The sequence below is a fragment of the Sus scrofa genome, chromosome 6 (assembly GCF_054392235.1).
Source record: "Sus scrofa isolate SSC_HxYL_T2T_F1_AM1 chromosome 6, Sscrofa_HxYL_maternal_Yorkshire_Landrace_v2.0, whole genome shotgun sequence".
Classification (NCBI taxonomy): domain Eukaryota; kingdom Metazoa; phylum Chordata; class Mammalia; order Artiodactyla; family Suidae; genus Sus; species Sus scrofa.
Window position 1 is genome coordinate 39,109,919 of NC_139388.1, and position 18,898 is coordinate 39,128,816.

At 41.7% G+C, this 18,898-nt stretch overlaps 1 protein-coding gene across 5 annotated transcripts in view; it reads left to right on the top strand.

Annotated features, from left to right (window-relative positions):
* Positions 1–1,437: 1,437 nt before the first annotated feature.
* Positions 1,438–18,898, top strand: part of NETO2 (neuropilin and tolloid like 2) — a 62,191-nt gene continuing 44,730 nt past the window's right edge. For all 5 annotated transcript variants that reach the window (XR_014805954.1, XR_014805955.1, XR_014805956.1 and 2 more), the window contains exons 1-4: positions 1,438–1,816; positions 12,819–12,875; positions 16,060–16,200; positions 16,850–17,098. Coding sequence is in view for 2 of the 5 variants with exons in the window: in XM_005664460.4 (XP_005664517.2) it covers positions 1,783–1,816; positions 12,819–12,875; positions 16,060–16,200; positions 16,850–17,098 (481 nt within the window). In the remaining 3 variants the exon portion in view is untranslated. The remainder of the gene's footprint in view (positions 1,817–12,818; positions 12,876–16,059; positions 16,201–16,849; positions 17,099–18,898) is intronic.

Consider the following 18,898-nt stretch of genomic DNA (forward strand, 5'->3'; position numbering starts at 1 on the left):
TTTATGGAATTCCTACTGTATGTCAGATACAGGCATAAATATTCTAGTAGATAGGACCTTAATCAAGGGTGTTTCCCCAGCACCCATCACCATTTTCCACACACAACTGACAGTCCATAAATATGTGTTAAAGGAATATATTAATATGGCCTCCTTGCCCTCAAGCACCTTACAGTTTAATGGGGGGGGGGGTTGAATGAGATACAAACGATGAACAAGTAAACAAGTAGATGGGCAAGGTAATCACTATGGAGAAAATAAAACAGGAGAATCAATAGCACATTCTATGCAGTGGTTTGCAGGTTTGGAGGGGGTTTGTTTGTTTGTTTCGTATTTTGGTCTTTTCTAGGGCCGCATCCGCGGCTCATGGAGGTTCCCAGGCGAGGGGTCTAATTGGAGCTGTAGCCACAGGCCTAGGCCTGAGCGGGATCCGAGCCACGTCTGCGACCTACACCACAACTCACGGCAACGCCAGAGCCTTAACCCACTGAGCAAGGCCAGGGATTAGAACCTGCAACCTCATGGTTCCTAGTCGGATTGTTAACCACTGCGCCAAGATGGGAACTCCAGATTTGGGGGGTTTATTAGCAGAGTCAAGCGATCACATCACCATCGTTTAGGGGTAAGGAGGGCAGCCTCTGGAGGCAGATTTCCTAGGTTCACCACCTCACCTCCCTCACTTGCTGTGTGGCTCTCGACAAATTACTTAACCTTCCTGGCCTCCTTTTTCCCATTCTCTAATAGTACCTATCCCACAGCAGGTGAATCGAGGACTGCAGAGTTGACATGTGAAGTGTTTGCTACTGTGCCTCGCAATCTGGACAGCGGTCGGTCGTATGAGTCATCGTTACCGTCGGTCAGGTCAACTCACCTCGCGCTACAGGCAGGCGAGAACCTCAGCCCCGCTCTGTCCTGAAGCCCCCAGATCCGCATTCCCCCGCCGAGGAGGTAGTGGAGCTGGCCTGAGCCGGGCAGTGTTCTGACCTTGAATTGAGGTCCTAGGAGAGAGGTCGAGAGGTCGGTGCCCCCTTTCCGTCTGCGAAGGCAGACGGAGGCGGGCAGACGGACCTGGGCTGCAGAGCGGAGCTGGGGGCGGATCTCCGCCCCTCCCTCCGGTCAGAGGGCTCGAGGACTCGGACTCATTCACCGGGCAGCGGCCGGGGGCGGGCCGGTCTCACGCTCGGAGCTGGCCTTTCCGGGGCGGACGGACAGCACCGCCGGGACCTCCTCGCCCCGCCCCCAGCCCAACGGTAGCCGGAGGGACGCACCGCCCACCCAGGGTGCGAGGCCGCGGGCGGGCTCGCCAGGCGATTGGCCGGGAGGGGTGCGAGGGGCACACGGGCGGGGCGGGGGGCGGGCACTTGCGCGCAGGCGGCGCGGCCGGCACGCGGCGCTCGAGCTCCCTGCTTAAATGAGCCTGGGCTCCCCGCGCCCGCCACTTCAGCGGGGCCAGCGCCGCGGCTGTGAGCGGAGCGCTCTGCGCCGCTCCGGTCCTTGGCGTCCGCGCGCCTCAGCTCCGGGGTGGTCGATGGGACGGAGCGCCGCGGAGCAGGAGGCGGCGTCCGTCGGGGAGCTGGGGCAGCGCGGGAGCCCGCCGCGGGACTCCGGCATGGCGGGCCGCAGGACCTGAGCCCTGCCCCCGCGGGGAGCAGCCTGGTGGAGGGCGATGGGGACGGAGCGGAGCTGCCGCCGCGCCGGGCCGTGAGCGCCGCGCCTCCGCCACCGCCTCCACCTTCTCGCTGCCGCCTCGGCCCCTCGCGAAGCGCCGGGCCGCTGGGGAACATGGCCCTGGAGCAGCTCTGCTCGGTCCTCAAAGGTAAGCGCCGGGGGCCGCGGACGGCGCCCCCTGCGGGCGAGGCCGGCGTCTTCGCGTCCCTGCCCGGTGCCGGGCGCCCGACGCGCCCCTTTGTCTGGCGCGAGCGGACCGCGGAGCCCACTCCCGCCGGGCTCGACTCGCTCCCCGAGCGCTTCTCTCCAGCCTTCTGCGTGCTGGAGAACCGGGGGAGCGAGGGGAGCTCCCAGTCTTTGGCGGGGGAACCGGGGAGCGCATCGGGACCCGGCGGCCCGGCGGGCCCTCCGAGCTGTGCCTTCGCGCCTCTTCCTCGGAATTCCGCGCATCGCTTTGCAAAGTTGTGGGGTTCCTGAGAGTGGAGCGAAGGCCGATCTTTTTGAGCATTAAGAACAGAAAGTCATTCCGAGCAAACAATAAAAACCCCAGCTGAGGTGTCGAGGAGCAGTTCTCGAAAAGCCCCTCGGTGGCGGCTAGTGGAACGGCCTGCCCGCGGGCCGGGTCCCACCTGCTGCGGCCGCGGAGGCTGCGGCACCACTGCGGGCGCCGATATCGGCCCGGCCAGTTGCCGCTGCTCCGGCTGCGCCCAGGCGCTTCCTGGGACCTCAGGATACCCTGCGCCGGTGCCTGGTTCTTTGTGATTTGTTGTACTGAGAATTAAAACAGTCCGCTTGCCAAACACAAAGCGCTAAGACCTACTAGAGCTGCTTTGCATTTTCCAGGAGGTGTTATTTTAAAATTTATATATATGGGTAATTAAGACTGATTCAAAGTTGCTTCTGAAAATTGGACTGAGTAAATCCTTTTTTTGGTCCTCGGAGGAAAATACCACCAATAAAGGGCTTCCCTTTTCCCCTGATGGCTTGAAAACTGAATAGCTGTGTATTTGTAATGTTATGAAATATTTCCTTTTTTAAGATATTGGGTAAGGAGTTAAGGTATTGATTATAGTGTCATATATCGCTTTTCATTGTCTCTTGATGTTCGTACAGAGCAAAATCTTGGTGTTTTTTTCCACTCCATATCAACACTTTTTTCAAATTTGTTTTACTGGAAAATTCAGTGTAATTTTGCCTTTAATTTTAATTGCACAAATTATCTACTCTCCAGGTGCTCCTAAATTCATAACTGAGATTTCAGCAGTTTGTTTACCCACTGTATACTTACATGTACAGTTTGTATTAAGGTAACGTAGGACTTTTCTATCTAGTGATTGTTTCCCCGAATTCCCATAAATTCTTGATGATTTCTTTATTATATTAAAATTTAAAACTCTGAAATCCATTTCTGTAGTCTTTGCTATCTGTAACTCCAAATTTATATCTCCGTTCCTTGGAAATTAAGATTTTTGTTTTACTTTTTTTTCAAAATAAATCGTACGCACGGTAGCGGTCTGATAGTGCTTATCTGAATTGACTTCGTTGTTCTGATTGCCTTAGGATGTTCAGTATCATAATGGCATTCCATCTGAGTAGCCCCCTCTGGGGAGAAATCACGTAGCTCTATTATACAGCTTTACCTGCAGAACTTGACGAAACTGAGCTGGATAGGACAGAATCTCTGATACTCCTGGAATGGTGAAGGGTTTTGCAGCTTTTCTGCCTTTGCTTTTGTCGTTGGTACACACTGCCCTCTCTGGCCACCGTGGTGAAGCATTTTAGTTGTACCTTTTAGGAAAAGAGTCTATGGTTGATGACAGAACTACAGTGAAAACAATGTAGTATCTGTATCTGGCTTTTCTTTTTTTTTTGATGTTACCCAGCCTACACTATTTTTATTTTTACCTGTTAGTGTATTTTTAAAGCTCAAGCTAAGTTGTTGTTATTGTTAGGCTTGCTAGAGAGGAAGCAAGCTTTTTTAAAGTCTTCTAAAGTTTATGTATAGGTGCGTGTAAATTTAGAGAATTGGTCTGGAAATGTTCGAGAAATTAACAAAAGTTGATTCTGAGAAGGAGACTTGGGAGACAGAAACCAGAGGAAAGGGAAGACTTTGGTTTAACTGCACACCCATTTGTATCACTTGATTTTTTGAAATAAAGTGTATGTGTTACCTATATAAACATGGATATTTTTAATTTTGAAAAATCACATTTTAAAATATATTGGCTTTTTGCGGGGCGCTACCATTCATTGTGTGTGCCAACGCATGAAGAAGGAGCCCTTAAGTATCCTGTAAGGTATATCACTTCAACATGGAAGAGGTTCTTATCAGAAGCAGTTATTTAACATTTGTGTAAATGTAGATATTACCCACCGAAAGCCTTGTTTGGAATATTATGGTCAGTTTCGACTAAAACAAATCAGCCATAATGAGTGTGTGAAATTTTAAGTAGAAGGTAATTTTCCTTAAGATGCCATTGATTCTCTGTTTTACTTTCAGCAATGAGAACAAAAGGATAACTCTGCTAGGCGTTTAAACCTTTCCTATTTTGTTAAAACTGAATAATTCACTTTTAACTGTTTATGATTATTCCAGGTCTTACAAAATTTGACTTACCTTTTATCAAAGTATCATAGTGACATGAAAACATTACATTAGGTTTGTAAACACTTTTTTTCACTGTTTATATTCATTCTCCACACTTGCTTCAGTAGAGTCCTATCAGACTCAGTTATATTTAAATCTCCATAAACTATGGTTAAATTTATGGTAGTACAGTGCATATATGTTAAAAATCTTATCGGAAGCTGTGACAGATATTAACTCCTGTCCTTCATTCTTAAGCCTCTTCCAAGAAAGTAAATCTTATTGAAATAAGTACCTTAATAAAAAGCTATCCCTTTAACAAGGAACTTTTTAAATATAGCCTTGTTAAAAATTAACTTTTTGGCTCCCTGGCCCGCCCCCCCCCCCCGTTGGAGAAAATGTTTTAATACTGACAATTGAAAAGTCTGATTAAACAGTGGTTTTATTACAGTAAATTCTCAATTTGAACTCACTTTTTCTGTGTTTTGAAACCAAACTCACCTTTAGGAAAAATATGCAGCGCTGTTATTACACTCATGTGCATTACAGAACTAGTTCAAATCAAAGCCAATTTCAGTCCTTTTCTGAATAAGATAGAAAAAAGATAAACTCTTAAGTAAAGTTCATGTCTAAAATTCTGAAAAACAGTCCAGGTTCTGCCCTTGGGAACAACCTAGGCAGGGCAGTCTCCTGTCATTTTAAAATTTATGCTACTGCAGAGTAATTGTTTATGTTTTTAAAAAATATGTGTCCCTGAGGTACTTTGAGATCTCGGTTATTGTGTTCTTTGCATTGGAAAGGGGAATCCTAAAAAGTGAACTAATCTAGTGGTTTTCACACTTTCCTCAGCAGAACTCCCTCAGAGGAACTCTTTTGAGGGGATATTTAAAAACTAAACAGAAGCAACAGTTTGGAGTTCCCGTGTGGCTCAGCAGGTTCAGGATCTGGTGTTGTCACTTGCAGTAGCTCAGGGCTTTGATTCCTGGCCAGGGAACTTCCACCTGCCCAGGCATGGCCAAAAAAAAAGAGAGCTGGGTTGCTCAAATTGGTTAGGAGCTTTACCCTCCTAGTCACCCATCAGAGTGACCCCTGAAAAATGGACACTTTTTAGCGTATGTGTTCACAGATTACAGGGTGCACTGTTCTGAAAGTTCAGTTCGTTCTAGTGAAAATCACATTAAAACATGTTGGTTTAAATATGCCTAGAGTCATATATCGGAAATTACAGCCTTAGTGGGTGAGAAGCTATCAAATACTCTTTAAAAGGTGACCCAGTCGAGTTAACTATCTGACGATAGTTGCTGTGGATGTCTGAGGAAGACTCCTGTGTAATTAGAGCCTGCAAAGCTGCCATCTCAAGAGCATTTGGCTGACAAGGAGGTTGTCACATCCTGCAGCAAAGAGAAAGCACTTGCAGTTACTCTTTCTTGTAAGTGATTGGCAGTGTAATTAGCATATGGAGGCTGGAGTGATCCCAAAGTTCGCCAAGATCCATCTTCTTTCTTAACTAAAAAGTAAAATTGAGTATGATTAAATTAGGGTCCTTTTTTTGTTCTTTGGAATATAGTTGATCAAAAACAAAAGTTACGACTGCCTCAGGGAGTATAGAGTCTCTAACTGACCTCCATTCTTATTTCATAATAGAAAATAGTAAGGATCAGGAAGACCAGTTAGGGATCATGACATTAGGACATCTTACCATAGGTTTACCAAACCTTATGTTTACCTTTTAGATGCTGAAAACAGGAAGGCTTCGAAAGAGGTACTTTTAATTACTAACAAAGGTAAATTGAATCCGCTGGAGAAAAGTAAGAGTAGTTGCATGTTTGAAAAGAAAAAAAAAAAAATTAATTCTTTTTCTGTCCCCTGATTTATGTTCAAATAAAAAGAACCTGAGTGCTGTTGTGGGCCAACCAGTCTTCTAGTCACTAGAGCCGCATCAGTGGATGGGACAGACACAGTCCCTCTTTCTAGGAGGAAGAGACAGATAATGAGCAAGAAAAGGGCAGAAAATATAAGTAATAATCAAAATATTATTTATATAAAAAAACAGGATGATGGAGGAAATATAGAGCTTCCTGAGCAGTTGGAGAGGCTTCACGACACCTGATTAACAGGAAGGAAGCAGCCAGGCAGAGAGAGTCTAGGCAGACTTTTCACTTCTGTGACTACACACTGGCTCTCTACGTCTGTCTGGTTTTATTATCTACGGTAAGAATTAGCTCAGTGTGTTGAAGTAATGGGAAGAAGGCCTGTGTCGCCATAGATAGCAGTCAGGTCAGGGGCACGGTCAGCTGCCAGATCCCATAGGACCTCTGCAGTTGGAGTAAGGAGTGTGGATTTATTCTAAATGTAATGGAACTCTGTTGGAAGATTTTTGTGACATTATCTGCTTTATGTTTCATAAGTATCACCTGCTGCTGAGTACAGAATAGGGACTAGGGGGCTGTGGCAGAAATAGCCCATTCTCTCCCGACATCCGTTTTACCTTTCAGTGAGTCTCTGAATTTTAACTAAGCTCACAATTACCCAAAATAAATACTAGATTTTCCAGCCTTCCTTAGGGTTAGGTGTGGCCACATGACTAAACAAGTTCTGGGCAGTTGGGTGTTTGTGCAACTTTGAGGAAGTGGTTGTGTTTTTGTTGTTCAGTTAAAATTTTTGTTTTGAGATCATTGTAGATTCTGGGCAAATCTAACGGATTTGATTTTAAAGGAAGGGGGAATGCCCTATGTTATTTCTTCATTCTTGCTGATTGTGATGCAGGCATGGTAGCTGTAAAGAAGGTACAATTCCTGGCACTCCTGCATCTGTATTGGGCCATAAGGTGACATTGGAAATGAAAGTGTATATATATATACATATATATATGTATGTATATATATATATAACTGAACAATAAGATAGAAGGAGCTTAGGTCTCTAGCCCCTGATTGCTTATCTATAGTTATTTTACTTGATAGAGAAATAAAACTCTATCTTATTTAAACTACTAGCTTGAGTTTTTCTATTACTCATGCCAAACTTAGTGCTAACGTAATAGGAGTGTGCAAAATTAATGAAAGAAATAAAACCAGACAGACGAGAGCCAGTGTGTAGTCACAGAAGTGAAAAGTCTGAATGCCATCTAATAAAATTAATCTTGAGAGAGTTCCTCTAAAAAGCAGGTTTTTAACGATGCCAAGGTAGTTTTGTGGAAGCAGAGGGAAGTCTGTGTCAAGTGCAGGTGTTCAGGAACAGGAGGGATTTGTAGGGGCGTTACGAGACTGCATAGATGGATAGTAGAGCATTCAGCAGCATTTCCAAAACCAACTCTTCAACCCGTCTGCCCGCCCTCTGCCCTGCCGCATCCATCATGGCCCACGCTTGGCCCTACCATCACCTAAGGAGAAAACAGGCAGCCTCTTTCTGTGTCTTTCAAGGTGTTATCTCTCTCCTAGTGCAGTGTTCTCCAAGGTGTGGTCCCAGGGCCAGCTGCTTTAGCATCACTAGGGCATTTGTTAAAATGCAAATTTTCAAGCCCTATCCCACACCTACCAGATCAAAATTTCTGAAAGTAACCCACCCACACCCCCATCTGTGTTTGTTTGTTTGTTGGTTGGTTTGTGGTCTTTTGTCTTTTTAGGGCCATACCCATGGCATATGGAGATTCCCAGGCTAGGGGTCGTGTCAGAGCTCTAGGTGCCAGTCTACACCACAGCCACAGCAACATGGGCATCTGAGCCATGTCTTCGACTTACACAGCACAGCTCACAGCAGCACCAGATCCTGAACCCACTGAGCAAGGCCAGGGATCGAACCCACATCCTCATGGATACTAGTCAGATTCGTTTCTGCTGCGCCACAACGGGAACTCCCCATCTGCGAGGAATGAATACCATGCACCCTAACTAACGTTTGAGAACTACTGTCCCAGTGATGTAGTTCCCAAACCTGGAAGAATTGCTGAGTGGGACTTGTATGTGTTTAAGCCATGCTGCATATTTCCTTATTAACCTCCCCAAAGCTGTGCCAGTTTGCAGCCCAGTGGCAGTATAAGTCAGTTTCCTGCATCTTGACCAACACTAGAATTGGCAGTTTTTTATATTACTGAGGCTGAATTTCTGGGTTGTTTTTGTTTGGGGGGCATATTTTTCTGGTGGCATTTTTTTTCCCCATTTATTTTTAGTTTTTATCTGTCTCTGTCTTCAGGAAATGAAAATGTTCTCCACCCCAAAGTACAAAGATAATTCACCTTTTAAAAAATCAGCTATTTTTCTATTTAGCTTGAAGTAAAGAATCTTTTTTTCCCCCAAATAATTAGCAATTTATCCCAGAACCATTTATTAAAACTGTCCTCTCGCCAGGTGTTCAAATATCCCATATATCATAATAAATTCTGGGATATGTATGACTGTTTCTGAGCTTTTTCTCTTTTTCCATTTTCTTATCTAAACACCCCTTGAGAATAAGGACCATGTCTTCCTGATTCATTGTAGTTCCAGGGAGAGACTCACTGTCTGTGATACAATGGGTGCAGGTAATGCCTGTTGACAGATCATCCATTTCTTCCTCTACCTTTGCTACATTTTAAAATTACTGTTGCTTTGCAGTAAGTATATATTTTATGTATTTTACTTTTTATTTTTCTATTTTCCTTGGCCGGTATTTTTTTTTAAAGTCTTTAAGATGAGCATTTGAAGTGTAAGTACAAGGAAAAAAAACCACACACTAAGATTTTGATTAAAACATCCTTAAATATGGTATGGCTTGGAAGAATTGTTACTTTTACATTGTTTTACTATCCAAAATGTGTTACTTCTCCATTCTGTTAAATGTATTTGCTTACTTGTTTATTTTAGTCTCCTCTTCCCTTAATAGGTGTAATCATTTGCCAGGTAATTCTCTTGGGACGTCTAGGTTTTAAAATAACATTATCTATAAATAATAATTATGTCTCCTTGCCATTATTTATAGCACTGGCCAGAGTTGCCACTGTTAAGTAACAGTGAAAAGGAGACTTTGATTTTTTCCTTGATGAAAAGTAGGGCTTGAAACTGGAAAGTCTGGAGACAAAATTGTAGGCAGAACTGTGATGACAATGGTAGAATGAAAAGAGTAGCGTTGAGGACTTGTATTTAATACCTTGAATAGCACCTGTCTTTATGATTTAAGAATTCTTTTTTTAATTAATGAATTTTATGACATCTATAGGTGTACAACAATCATCACAACCAAATTTTATGGCATTTCCATTCCAAACCCTCAGTGCATCCCCCCACCCCCCAAGCTGTCTCGTTTGGAAACCATAAGTTTTTCAAAGTCTGTGAGTCAGGATCTGTTTGTTTTTCAGTCAGATCTGTACACTGGTTATTACAGAACCAGAGGTAAGGACGTAAATGGTGGGTACTACATTTTTCAAGCATCACATCACAGGCAGGGCTCTATATAACTGAACCGTGTGGTCGTGAAGTTTCGAATTTTATTTTGGCATGGATTTCTGCCTTAAAGAATTAGTGCCTTCCTGGGTACATTGTCTTTGAATTCAAAGTGTGAGGTATTTCCAGATTTTAGAAATTACTGATCCTTTTGGATAAGAGAAAGGAACAAGTACCACATAGTTTGGGAGTAAGGACAGACCAGAGCACACAACGCTGTTTCATGTACTGGGTAATTCTCATGTTTGGCATCATGGAGTGTGTTTTAATATTTCATCTCGATTATAGCAAACTATTTACAAAGATCCCATTATACAACTAGTAAGACACTGCATTTATTATGATATAGAATTTAGAATGATTAATAGTCACAACGGTATCACCACAATGATCAGTATATATTTCCATCCCTAATTGTTGTGCAGATTTGCCTTCTTTTTTAATTCAGTGGCACAGTTCATTTGGTTGATTGGGTTGTGAATAGTTTTCTTAAACACTTGGGTGGAAAATTGTGAGCAACCGCTAAAATAAAGTAGAAAAGAATAATAGGGTAATTTCGTTTGTAACTTTATTTTTAATATGATTGTTCTACCTCAGTTGTATATACTGTGCAGATTTCATAAATCAAGTGCTTTAAAAAGCCAAACTTTTACTAGTCATTATGTAGTATAATTTTTCAGGCACAGTTCATCTTTTTGCCATAGTTTTGTGTTGTTCTCCTGGTTTCAGTTTGTTGATTTCTTACTTTCCCTGTCTGCCTGGCTTTGTATTACCTGATTATATGCTGTGAATTATAAATGTGAAAACTAGAAGTTGTTATGCCTACGATTCAGGAGGAAAGGTGTACTGAGCACAAAATTTTCACCAGTTGTGTGTCATCTGAATAGGATGATATATGCCTTGGGCAATGGTGTCCTCTAACAAGATACATTAACACAGATGGTTGTGTTATTTGCTGAATTGTCAAATATCTAATATTACCCTAGGTTCTCTTTTTGATCAGAAATCTTCAGCTTAAAAAAGGAAAAAAAAAAGTTTCAAGACTCCATTCCTCTAACTCTGTGCAAAGATGTGAAGAGAGTTTGAAGGAAGGATTGTTTCTATGTAACATGAAATCATTCAGCATTGCTAGCAGCCAAAGGAGCGGAGGGGAAGTTAAAGCTGTTGAGAGAAGCCAGAGGAAACAAAAGTCAACAAAGTACAAGAACTCTTTATACATTGCTGACTTTGGGTAGTAGATGCTGAGTACATGCTACTGAGTGAACGTGGCCTGACCATCTACCAGTCACTTAACTAGCAGTCTCTTCATTGCCTCCATCTCCCTTGCCCTTAGCATCCTTTCAGTCACCATGTACAGTTGATGCTACATCGTAATCATCCTCCTTCCCATTTTCACCACCACTGTTCTGCTTAAGACTTTATAATCTTTGCTTCCTAAATGACCTCTCTTTAAAAGTTTAGACTCCCTACCAGCATCAAGATTTTTGGTCCAAAACACAGATGTGATAATGGCACTCTCTAGTTTAAAAACTCAACAAGGTTTTCTCATTATAGTCAAAAAGTCCAAACTCTTTAGCATGGCGTTGACGGACTTATTGCAGTCAGATCTCATCCTACAATTTCTAACCACTTTTCCCCTCCACGTGCTCACTGTGCTATGTTACTCAGAATTCACCAACACCTCCTATAGGTAAGTGCTCATGCCTCCATGTGTTGGTCTAAGCTGCCTCTTTCTCTCCTGGGTAGAAGTTCTATCAGATCCAAGTAGAATATACCTTCCTTTTCTAAAGTTTTCCTCACTCTGTCCCTCTTAACCCCCAGCAGAATGAATGGTTCCCTTTTCTGCCTCCAGTGCTTACCATGTAACCCTGGTTAAACTGCTTTTCACCTCGTACTGTGGATTGGCCTTGGTAATAGGGGTTGACTCCTTCAGGATGGTAGTTTGTCTTGATATCTGTCATTTAATTAGCAGAATACCTAGCAGATAAAAAGTGCCATGTGTGATGTATATTGTCACATTTAATCTTCACAAAAACTTTGTGAGGTTGGTGTTATTAGCACCACACCCTCATTTTACAAATACGTAAACTGAGCTGAAAAGCTTCTCAGCTGGTCCCCAGCAAAGATGGAACCCCAACTTCAATCCGCCTAGTTGGCTAAAGTCCATTTTCTTTTACCTATTTTGTTGTATTTTGCCCCTCCCCAATCTGTGTATCCTCAGTGTCTGCTCTCTAGTAAGTACTCTGTAAGTGCTTGCTGATTGAATGAATAATAAAAACTAGTTCACACAGGAGGCTAATAGTATGATTTCTATTAAAAGGGAGAGTGAAAGATAGCAGTGCACCATTTCTAAAAATAAAAACTGTGAAAGAATCTTTAAAACACAAACATACACAAAACAATTCAATATGCTGTTGTTTGGGTATCAGAAATGTTAAACTTGGGGAGGAGGCGCTCCATTGTCTAAATAACACTCCTGAAACGCAGGATACAGCAAAGTACTGCACGATAGAACGTCTTGAATTGATTTCTAGGAGACTGCTGCCCCCTTACCTCTGACTTTATTATGAATGTTCTCAGAAGTCAAATCATCTAATTGAACTTTTAATGGTGTAATACATTGCAAAGCTAGCCATAATGCATGTAAAGCCTTTAAGGCGATGGAGTACAATAAATATAGGATAATTGGGGTCAGCACAGTTTGTTGTAAAAAAAAGGGTATGTGTTTTCATCCATCATAAATTGAAAACATACTACTAGTGCTTGTATAAGTGAGTACAAAATCAGTTGTTTTTTTCTTGACTTGTCTTAAGTGTCCAATAGTAATTCAGAACATAGCATTTAACCCTGAAAAATCTTGAGAGTGAATGTTAGTTAAAAAAAAAAAAAAAATAGGGGTTTTAGGAGTTCTCTTGTGGCTCAGTGGGTTAAGGATCCAGCGTTGTCACTGCAGCGGCTTGGGTTGCTGCTGTGGCATGAAAGTTTGATCCCTGGCCTGGGAATTTCCACATGCTGCTGGTGCAGCCAAAAAAAAAGGAAATAGGGGTTTTAGTTCATCTTTTTTTGTCATCCAACTTTTCTTATGAACTTAGTTAAATCTAATGTCAATTTAGCCGTTTAACTTCTCTTCTCTTTTATTCCTCTAGTGTTGTTAATAACAATATTTGTAGTGGAAGGGATCGCCGTGGCCCAAAAGACCCAAGGTAAAGTACTTACGGCGCTAATATTACTGCATGTTCAGGACAGTGAAATGGCTTATATTTGGAAAGATTGCACCTTTGAGTACTATTTCCATAATCCCTCTGGGGTGTTCCAATAACCTAAGGCTTTCTGTCAGCCTATCAGCCTCAATTCAACTGGGTTCAGCTGCAGTTAACTAGAGTAAATTGTCAGCATAAAATCTTGCCCTGATAAATTTTAAAAATTGGCCTAACTAGTGACTCCTAGCACACTATGGATTATGTCCAAAAATTAAATGAAATTCATGCTTTACCACTAAGCAAAAATAAAAATCTCTTCTCCCAGTGTAGACAAGCGAAACATTTCCATCAGTATCTTATTCAAAGCCCTAGAGACCTGTTCCAGTTGTCTTTGTTTATGAAAGAAGATTGGCTAGTGTGACTTTTGAACCAGATTTTCATGTCAGAGTTTTGTACGATTCCTAAATAACAGGATTTATTTTTATTCTCATCAAAGTTATACCTACTCATGACACACATTAAAACATTCTCAGAAGTTAATTAGGGAAAATCAGCCCCCCAGCCCACCTTATTCCACTTCTCCATGGAGAGAACCACTCTTTAGCTGATTCTTTTGGTATTTTCTTGCATGTTTCTCATAGTTATGTTAGTTTCAGGTATTAGCTAATAATTTTTCCACCGTGGAAAGTGAGAATTGGTTCTTTCATGCACCTGCTCTTCACCTCTGACCATATGCAAGTGTTCTTTTAACTTTGCACCTGTAGGATCCACATTGGTATTGTTCTAATTCTGGTAACATCTGTTCAGGATTTACGTTAAGACACCCATTGGGCTTTTTCAATGGGTGTCTTAATGTAAGTTATGTTTTTGTGTTTAGGAAATTTTTCTTTCCCTTTTTTCTTGTTTAATTTTCTAAGTTCCCTTGTCTCCATTTCCTCTTCTGCCTTTAAGGAACTCTTATTATTTGGTTACTTTTTAGAAAAATTTTCCATTTCTCTTTTGCTGTTTTCTTTTCAGTAGTCTTCATTGAGACTTCCTCAGCTTTGTCTTCTAAACCAAAACCTGGAAAACTGTTTTCTATAAAGGGCCAGATAGTCATCCTTTGAGGCTTTGCGGGCCTTTATGGACTCAGCTTTGCAGTTTACAGGGCGAAAGCAGCCAGAGAGAGCATGCACATGAGCGGGCCTGGGTATATTTCAGTGAACTCCGTTTCAGTCATTTACAATAAGAGGCAGCAGGCCAGGTATGGCCCAGGGCCTTAGTTTGTGGACCTCTGCTCGGAACATTCAATGTTTTTCATTTCTTCTATTTTTAGAAACTTCCTTTTCTTCTCTGAATAGTCTTTGTTAAGAATATACCTCGTTTTTGTTTTATAGATATACATTTGACCCTTGAACAGTGCAAGGGCTGGGATGCTGACCCCTACATATCCAAAAATCTGCCTGTAACGCCAGTGGGCCCTCCATATTCATGGTTCTGCATCCTCTGATTCAGCCCACTGCAGACCGTGTAGTAGGCATGGACCCATGGGTTCAAACCCAGGTTGTCCAAGGTTTAACTGTGCTTTCTTTTTCTCTGAGGAGATTAAATGATAGTTTTCGTTTCTTAAAAAATATTTTATCATCTTTGTATCTTCAGAGTTACCTCTTTATTTATTTATTTATTTATTCCACACTGGGACATGCAGAAGTTTCCAGGGCCAGGGATCTAACCTGAGCCACAGCAGTGACAGCACCAGATCCTTAACCCACTGAGCCACCAGAGAACTCCCTCTGTTTGTTTTTTAATCTGTTTTTACATTACAGGCTTTTCTCAAATATCTGGTGCTCCGTGAATGTCTGCTCACATTTATGAAAGATCTGCTCCTTATCTGTCTGCTTGTGTAGAAAGGCTTTTTTACTGCAGCCCTTCTGTTGAGAGACCCTCGGTCTGTATCCTTAAGTCTTTTTCTTTGGGCCCATTAGACTCCCCAGAAGAGGTTAAGATTCCACATCCTGCTTAGAGGTTCCACATCTGACCAAGAGGTCTTTGGGGACTTGACTAGGGGAAGAGACTGAGTGTCATCAGCATGTAGCATTCACTTACTCTCCCTGTTTGGAGGTTGGTGTTGTCACCCTCTGCTGTGCCTGCTGTCTCCTAGTCCAGTGACCCTGTTTTACCTTCTCCAAAAAATAATCTCATTTTCTGATGTGGTGGTGAAGCAGCCACTACCTAGATTTGTGGAATGGGGAGGGGGGTATTAGAAATCGAGTTGAGGGAATTCCTGTCATGGCTCAGTGGTTAATGAATCCGACCAGGAACTATGAGGATGCGGGTTCGATCCCTGGCGTTGCTCAGTGGGTTAAGGATCAGGCATTGCCGTGAGCTGTGGTGTAGGTCGCAGACGTGGCTTGGATCTGGCGTTGCTGTAGCTCTGGTGTAGGCTGGTGGCTACAGCGCCGATTGACTTCTAGCCTGGGAACCTCCATATGCCGCAGGAGCATCCCTAGAAAAGACAAAAAAAAAAAAAAAAAAAAAGCAGGTTGATTCTAAGAGATTTTTAAAAATCGTGTTTTTAAAATGCCCAGTTGCACCAACTCTCCCCTACTTCCAAAGATATCTAGTTCTCCAGTTGTTATTATTGATCTCCCTTTTTATACTTACGGGTTTATGCCCTTAAAAAACTATTTACTGTTGTTTAAGTGGACTTTGAAGAAGGAGCAGAGCTAAATGCACGTGCTCAGTCTACAGTCATTAACTGAAGTCCCTTTGTAATTTTTGAATCTTATCTGACTTTGTGCTAAACTAAATACAGAGATACCATGCCAGAGATACACTCCTGGGATCCTTTTATTTTTATGTCAGAACTGAATTTTATAGTTTTACTGATTGATCAGATTTTCCCATATGGTTTTATCCTTGTAAAGTCTGAGCATTGTATTTCCCTGCTCTCTTACATAGCAGATTTGTCCTCTAGAGCAAAAATCTTCTAGCAAGTACAGCATACCATCTTGCCTTTCTTCGCTTCTGCTGTATTCAATTTGTTGTGCTAAATTTGGCTCTTAAAAATTAAAGTGGTTCTTAAAAATTATATAGCTGTATGTGTGTGTAACAGAGTGGGCAGTTATTTAGGGACGTTGTGGGGGAAAGAGCAGAATGTTTTTTTCTTTTGGTGTAACTAATGTTTTAACTGCTGTTTATCCCTAAGATGGACAGAATATTGGAATCAAGCACATTCCTTCAACTCAGTGTGGCATTTGGGTTCGAACCAGCAATGGAGGTCATTTTGCTTCACCAAATTATCCTGACTCATATCCACCAAACAAGGAATGTATCTACATTTTGGAAGGTATTTGACCAATTTCTGCCTTTCATTGGATGGATTTTTCCTTTATTGTAAAACTAGGTTAAGTGGTTAAATGCCCTGTTTAAACCAGTTTCAACAAAACTTCAATATGTATTTTAATTAAACTCTAGTCATTATAAATATTTCTTGATATTGAGCACATTAACAAAATAAAGGTTGAAATTTTATAGGGATTTCGAATTTCCTAAAATATAATTCAACTAGATGCGTAAGTATATAGGAGAAACTTCTTTGATAAGGGACCTAAATGTACTGGCAGCTCTTAGTAGGCTTTATGCAAATGTATGTCCATAGTTATATGTTTTAATCATTTCTTCTGTTTCTTCTATTTATTATAGTACAGTATATCTCATAAACTAAGCATCAGCTTCTCAACTCTAATTGTAATCAGTGAACTACATTTAACTAATTTAATGAAGCACATATGCCAAAGAAAAAGATTAGTATTACTCCTCCAGAGTGGCGTTATTATTATTAACATATAACATTTATCATGAATTTTATATGTAACACTTCTCATCATGAGCCTCATCTATGAAACAGTAACACAGTATGCTGTTCTCATTTGTGTCAGGACATTGTTCCTTTTTCTTGTTCATGTTGCCCTGATTCTCTTACTCTTATTTTCTAGCTGCTCCTCGCCAAAGGATAGAATTGACCTTTGATGAGCGTTATTATATAGAACCATCATTTGAATGTCGGTTTGATCACTTGGAAGTTCGAGATGGGCCTTTCGGTTTCTCTCCACTGATAGATCGTTACTGTGGTGTGAAAAGCCCTCCGTTAATTAGATCAACAGGGAGATTCATGTGGATCAAGTTTAGTTCTGATGAAGAACTTGAAGGACTGGGATTTCGAGCAAAATACTCGTTTATTCCAGGTAATGACGTTATTGTTTCAGTGGTTCGGTCTCACTCTGATTTTAGAACCTTAAGGCTAGAAAAGAGACAATTCAGTCGAGTTAATCAAGTGAAAGCTTTAAAGAAAGTAGCAAAGTCAAAGGGAAATCAGTCCATACATAAATTAAAAACTTAAAAATTAGAAATAGAACTGTATCACTTGAATTTTGAGGCAAATCATAGATGACATCACATTCTTTCTTGGATTTCTTTTTCTTTCTTTCTTTCTTTTGGCTGTGCCCATGGCATGTGAAAGTTGCCAGACTAGGGATCGAACCTCTGCCACAGCAGCAACCCAAGCCACAGCAGTGACACCACCAAGTCCTCAACTACTAGGCCACCTGGGAACTCCTTCTTTATATTTTATAGCATATATATCAAGGCCAAAAAGTCACAGCAAATACATTTTTAAAAATTAAACAAATTGTCTTATTTTTAGAATCTCTACCAGAAGTTATTTTGGCAGATTTTTTTCCATTAGAATGATTGGATTAATCACTCATTGGAATGGTCTCTAGAAAACATTAACCAATGGAAAGAATACCACTCTACACTTGGAGGCAAAAGATCTGGGTTTGAATCCTTTTCTCTGCAACCTGTTGGCTGTAAAATTTAATATTAAGCAGAGTTGTGCCCAAGAGTTGCTGTTGGTAAGATAGGGAATACCTTTCTGAGGCTGTCATAACTAATTACCAGAAACCTGGCAGCTGAAGAAAACAACAGAAGTTTATTCTCTCAGAGATGTGGAGACCGGAATCCAGAATGCAGCAGTCATGTTCCCTCTGGGAACTCTGAAGAATCCACGCTTAGGCTCTGGAAGCTTCTGTGGGCTGCCCCAGTGTCCTGGACATGTCCACTCATCACTCTGATCTCTGCCTCCATCTTCACATCCCCTCTTTTGTCAGAAATCCTTAGCTTAATCACACCCTTCACCTTGTAATGTAATATTCACTTGTTTCTCTTTCACCATAGGGTAAAATTCATAGGTTCTGACAGCTAGGATGACATATGTTTGGGTGAGGGAGAGGGTCTCCATTCCACACGCTCTCCCTGTCTTACCTGCCCCACAGATGCGAGAACACTCCGTCGTCCTCGAGCCTGTCCACTGTAAAAGTAGGCATATCCCTGACGTGGAAACCCAAAGATGCGCTAGTTACTGCCCCCGCCTTCGAGGAGCTTAGGATAACAATTACATAACCTTTTTGCTTTTATGTATGTTTTCATGCAAGAAATTTGTTAGTTCAAAAAATTAAAACATACCCAAATGAAAAGGAAATAGCCGTAATCTTATCACCCTATATGTAAAAAACAAATATTAACAATATGGTGTGTATCCCTTCAGATGTTTTTCTAAATCTGTTTATGTTGTTTGTTCTAAATAACCGAAATCATGCTATGTTTCAGCTGTATTACCTGCTTTTTTACCTGAACAATGTAGTCAACTTTTTTTTTTTTACCTGTTACTAAGAGTATTATGGGATTTTTTTTTTTTTTTTTTTTTTTTTTGGTCTTTTTTAGGGCCATACCTGCGGCATATGGAAGTTCCCAGGCTAGGGGTCGAAGCAGAGCTGCAGCTGCTGGCCTACACCACAGCCACAGCAATGCAGGATCCAAGCCACATATGCAACCTATACCACAGCTCACGGCAATGCCAGATCCTTAACCCACTGAGCAAGGCCAGGGATCAAACCCAGATCCTCATGGATACCAGTTGGGTTCATAACCTGCTGAGCTACAACAGGAACTCCTGTTGGAATTTTTAAGTATTTGTGTTGTCAATG